The 5705-nt window shown below is 55.8% G+C and overlaps 1 protein-coding gene across 1 annotated transcript in view; it reads left to right on the forward strand.

The window, feature by feature from the left end:
• NRXN2 (neurexin 2) overlaps positions 1-5705 on the forward strand; it is a 75481-nt gene that overhangs the window by 65759 nt on the left and 4017 nt on the right. The window contains exons 19-20 of the mRNA XM_021708382.1: positions 3266-3344; positions 3643-3762. Coding sequence (XP_021564057.1) covers positions 3266-3344; positions 3643-3762 — 199 coding nt within the window. The remainder of the gene's footprint in view (positions 1-3265; positions 3345-3642; positions 3763-5705) is intronic.

Consider the following 5705-nt stretch of genomic DNA (forward strand, 5'->3'; position numbering starts at 1 on the left):
GGGCTGCGGGAGAGACGCGCTCGCGGGGGCGGGAGGGGGCGTGGCTAAGGCAAAAGGCGGTATTTGCGGGGCGTCTTGAGACCGTGGCGGCGGGGGGACGCCCGCCGGCGGGCAGGGTGCCGGGCTGAGCGGGGAATGCCGCAGGGCCAGGGTCCGGTTTGGGAACGGGAGGAGAAGAGGAGGAAAGGTGGAGGCAGGGAGAGTCTGATGCGATTGAGAGAAGCAGGAGTTCGGAGGTCAGGGGCAGGCGGAAATGGGGAGGCAGATGCAGAAACCCGGGAGAGGAAATCTGAAGTGTCTGGGCAAGGAGGCAGGGCTGTTCCCAAGGACAGAACCAGGACAGAACCGAAGTCCTTATGAAGAGCAAGTCAAAGGTCCACGTTAGAAGATCTAGATAAGGAAGAGAAGTCGCAGCAGAGACCTGGAGAAAAGGACTCCTGGCATCTTGGGGAGGAGGGGATGTGGTGAAAGAGGGAGCAGCAAGTGGCAACAAGAATGAAAAACAGGTTCGCACACAGCAGCCTCCACTGGCAACCTCCTAGGGTCAGAGCCCGGCCAGGCCCTGAGACACAGGTTAGCAAGTCTCAGCCCCTGCTTGCCAGGAGCCTCAGGAATACAAACAGCCCCGCTCATTGGGGTGACAGCTGTGGTGGCCAAGGACAAACCAAGGTCTGAAGAGCACAGGGGAGAGACAGGGATGAGGACATGAAAGAAATGTGGAGGCAGAGACCCTGCAAGATATCGAGGGAGGCAGGATAGCCTCAGAGTGAGAGGAAACCAGAGGAGCGATGGGAAGATATGGAAATAGTACTGAGACGTATGCAAAGACAGAGGAGAGATGCAGAGAGATACACAGGGATGCTGACATGCAGACCCAACCAGGGAGAGAAGAAGTGGACAGAGCCTCCGGAGGAAGCAGGGGAGAGGAGAGCCCACTCCCTGGAGATAGGGAGGGAGGGGAAGCAGAAACACTGCAGGGAAAACTGCAGAAACACAGAGATGCTGAGATACGGGCTGAGTGACACTGCAGTCACACACACGGCCCAGTTGAGAAGCGGAGTGAGCATCTGTGACCTCTGGCACTCACCTAGGTGGAGAGACAGCCAGGCTGAGGCAGATAAGCTGCTCCATGCTGACTGGGAGGGGCATGGGCGAAAGAGCAGAGTGCAGACCCTCGTGGGCTCACCTGTGCTGGAGTAAAGATGCCAGCACAGGCTTACGGCTTCCAGTCGTGCAGGCTTGCACCCAAACATTTCTGGGAAGCCCCTGAAGATAGAAGCCCACGTAGCCCCTAATAGATACAGAGGCCGATGTACACACAGGCCAGCCCCAGACACACAGATGCCTGCAGACATTCATATGGTCAGACGGACACATGAGCAAACAGCTCTGTGGAGGACACTAGTCTACACCAAGGCCCTGGACACGTGCGGGGCTGCTCATACACACCAGCCCTCCTACGCTCAGTCTCCCCCCCCCAAGCCCTGCTACAAGCAGACACTGAAGCTCAGGCCATGTAGGCATGATTGCCCTGTGGCATCAGACCTCTCTCTCAGACACACACACATTAGATGACATTGGCTGTGCGGAACAGGGTTGGGCTTAGGGGCATGGGGGCCTCATCATGCCAAGCCAGGACTTGGGCTTAGAACTTCTTCCCAGAAGACTGGAGGCCAGGTTGGAGGAGCTATGCGCACTCTCCCCTCCCCAGGGACCCCTGACTGGGGTTGGAGAAAGGCTACTGGGTGTCCCTTGCCAGTAAAGGGGAGTAACCGAGGCTTTGGTGGCTGCCTGTGTACTCTATGAGGGCAACACCGGCAGGTCAGATCGGCCGAGTGTGTGGGACCAGAAAGCGAAGATCCTTTGACTTTTTAGGAGCATAGAGACATGGCCCATGGTTTCCGAGTCAGGAGGACCTGGGTTTTAACCCCAGATTTCCTGCTGACAAGCTGTGTGAATTTGGATGAGTCATCTAGCCTCTCTAAATCTCAGTTTTCACCTCTGAAAGGTGGCGATGATACCGACCCCATGGCAGTGCTGTGAGAATTCCATGACATAATCTAAGGAAAACGCGGGAATGGCATGGCATAGCAGAGGTGCTCACTAGACGGGACTTTGATTAGGATCTGTCTCTCACACACACACACACACACACACACACACACACACACACACTTGCATGATCCGTTTTCAACTTAAACACTGACTCTACACATAGGGAATCTATAGGGAGGGCAGTGTTTCTTTCCCTAATAAGCACATAAAGAGTCACCATCTATGCACCCAGGAACACAAGGTATGCGCCTTTGTGGGAGGGGTCCGCAGGCAGGCCCAGACCCAGACTCTGGGCAGGTGAGGCAGCTGTGCGGTGGGAGATGGCAGGGAGAGCCTCCGCCCACTGTGCACTGATATGTAAGTGGTTTAAATGGGAGGAGCGGCCAGGTTCTCAAAGGAAACCATTTTCCTTTCCACTAGTGCAGATTGAGACCATCCACAGCCCACAGAGGAGCACTCAGATACCCTCAGGCACTCTGACAAGCCCCTTTTCAGATAGGCATATGCTCACACACATTCTCCCTCCCGTCTCCAGGGGCTGGAGATTGGTGAGTGGAGAGAAGAACAGGTGGGCATCCAGATGGGTAGCCGAGGATAGAGAAGGGGGGCTAAAGTTGGGGTGGGGGCCCTGAAAGAGAAAGGCTGAGGGGCTGGCAGGGCGAGCAAGATGAGTGGGATGAGTCTGTGTTCTGAGGGCAGCAAGGAGAGGAGATGGGCTCGGAGCAGAGAGAGGTCAAGGTGAAGTCTGATGCTGAGGAGGGAGCAGAGGATTCTGGGAGATGTCTGCAGGGGAGGAGAAAGGGCTGCAGAGGACGTGAGATGGCCCCGGGGAGAATGGGGAGAAAGGCGGTGCTGCTGGGTCATGATCCAGCTCCCTCACCAGGCACCACGCCGGGATGCCACCCTGGTGCCTGCCAGGTAGAAAGGGAGCGGTGACTAGGGTGAGGAGGCCCAAAGCCCCTTGCAGGAAATGCAGTGAGGGGTCAGGAGCCGGAGGGGCGTCAAGGGGGCAGGTGGGGGTGCAGGGTGTGCTGTGATGTTGGAAATATGGGGGAAGCTGGGAGTGGAGCAAGAAGGCGAAGGGAGTTGCAGTGGCTTGGAGAAGTGGTTTGTATCTCACTGTTCATGCGCCTGCCGGGTGGCCCCCTAAATTCCGCATAAACCCCGCTTAACCTGTCCCTCTCACTTCTAAACCGTCCTCTAAACGCAGCAACCAGCTGGGCCACTGGTGCCTCCTGCCCCCAACTTAAACCTGCTAAATGCCCCCCCTGCCCACCCCCCACCTTGGGGTGGGGAAGGAAGGGGGCCGCAACAGCTTGACCACAGATAAACCTATTTAACCTCTGACCCTTAACCTTCCAGCTACCTTTTCTTTTATGTCCCCTCTCTTTTTCTTTCTGTCTCTTTTGCTTTGGGTTGCTCCTGCCTCCAGGGTGGGGCTGGCTCGGGAGGGGGCCCAGGGAGAAGAGGGACCCAGCGTTTCTCCTCCTCCCTTCCCCCTCTCTCCGTTGGATGTCGCTGCTTACTCTGAGTCTCCTGAGAAATGCATAATTACTTTTCTAACTCCTTTGGACTTCGCCGCCTGAGAAACCTACTGTCTTTCTAAACTTTTCCAAGGAAACTTTGATAACGAGCGCCTGGCGATTGCTAGACAGAGAATCCCCTACCGGCTTGGTCGAGTAGTAGATGAGTGGCTGCTCGACAAAGGTAATTAACCAGAATTAATTAATTAATTAATTAACTTTAAAAACACTATCTTAAAGGTGCAGAGCTCTCTCTTCCCCTCCATGCCTTCACCAGTGCCCGCTCCCCAGCGAAGGGACCGTTGTCCAGCCAGGATGCACCCTTCCCTTTGGCAGTCAAGGGTCTGTGCCTTTCAGAGTGGTGGTTTGGGGGCAAGGGTGGGGTTTTTCCTGGAAAGGAGAGTCTTGGTTTCTCTCTAGGCCTGGGATCAGATGAGGGTGATCCACAGGATCCCTGACCAAGGAAGCTCCTGGTGCGTGCCAGCTGTTAACCTCAGGCAGGCTGGAATGCAGGTCTGCGGTAGGTTCCCTCTGCCAAGGCTTATCTCAGTTCTGTCAAGAGCCTGCTGAGGCACTTGGAGGCAGGAGCCTTTGGGAAGCAGGAAGGCCTGACCTAAGAATCCAAAAGGGGGGGCGAGAGGCTTCACCGGGGTCCCATGAGGAGAACAGAGAAGAGTGGGGGCCCCGGGCCCTACTGGAAAGGCGCTCCCCGAAGAGTGCCCACGGTGGTCCAGAGGGCATCCTTAGAGGTGCGGGAGAGACTGCAGGAGACAGGGGAGGGCTGGATTTCTGCACCCGAGAAGACAGAACAGGCTCCCCACCAGGCCCACATGTGGCGAGGTGCGCTGGGTGAGAGGGAGAAGGCTTCTTGCCACCAAGGGAAGTTGGGGGCCAAGGGCGAAGCCGTCCCATTCCCTCTGGCGGGGGGAGGGCGAGCTCTGTACCTCTAAGGCTAAACTCTAAGGGGGACATAGAACTGTTAAACCTCCACTTAACCAGCTGATAACTGTGCTTTTAAATGTCCACTGGGGCCTTCCCCAACTAAAACCCCCAAATGTAACTTCCAGCCTCCACCCCGTGGGGCCTAAACCTGCTGATAACCAGATGTGATAAATCCATAACAGGACAAAAAGTTAAAGGGACTGTAACAGACATCGCTAAAACCTACAGCCCCCAGCTAAGTGGGCTGCCCTCTCCAGCGGGGCGAACTTTAACCCTTTGAGGAGTTCATGGCGGGTGGGGCCAGGGGCCACAGGGATCAGTTTGCCAACCCTGTGGCTTCCTCTCCATTACCCACCTCCCTCTCCCGGAATCAGAGAGGCCAAGGGAGCAGCCTGGGCTGAGGCTGGGACAACTTGTGACCCCAAGGGCAGAGGGAGCTGGACAGGCCCTGCTGGAGGCATGGGGGCGGGGGCTGTGGTCAAGATGGGGGAAGAGCTCAGGCTGTCCTTCGTTCTCTTTTGGGGCCTGGATTTCCTCTTCTAAAAAACGACAGATTGGGCTAGATCGGTAGTTCCCAGTAAGACAGGGACAGTGGTCCTCGCTCAGCCCACCTCACAGGCATGTTGCGAGGATGAGATGAAATAAAAAGCGGGAAAGTATTTGAGAGCAAGCTCTGGGGATGCGTGCAGGGAACCTTTTATTGTCAGCGCCTGGCATATGGTAGGTGCTCAATAAATATTTATTGGAGGAATCCATTTTCTAGCTCCAAAACATGCCCTATGAAACAGTCCCATGAGATGGCTTCACAGTAAAGAGATTTGTGGAGAAATGAGTTTGGGAAGTGCTGAATCCTGTTTCTTCCTCGTGGAGATGCATGTGTACATTAGCGTAATAAAGGCTTCGAGAAGTCCTTGGAGAAAGAAACCTGTTCAGTTGTGAAATGTTCACCTCCCAGCTCATTTGACCCCTGTGACCCTGCTCCCTTTTGTTTTCCTCATGATTCTTTTGTCTGGGAACAAGCCTGGACACGGAAATCCTTCCTCCCAGGCCTCTCTGGGTCTGGTATTCCAGAGCCTAACCCAGAGCCACCCCCATGAGTCTTCTGCTTCTTGGGCTGCGGCTCGCCTACCTGTAAGGGGCCACGCTGCCTCCCAGCTGTCCTTGCCTGGGTGGGTGGTGGGAGGA

Source organism: Carlito syrichta, unplaced genomic scaffold (genome assembly GCF_000164805.1).
Source record: "Carlito syrichta isolate Samal-C Ts95f unplaced genomic scaffold, Tarsius_syrichta-2.0.1 Scaffold135954, whole genome shotgun sequence".
Classification (NCBI taxonomy): Eukaryota; Metazoa; Chordata; class Mammalia; order Primates; family Tarsiidae; genus Carlito; species Carlito syrichta.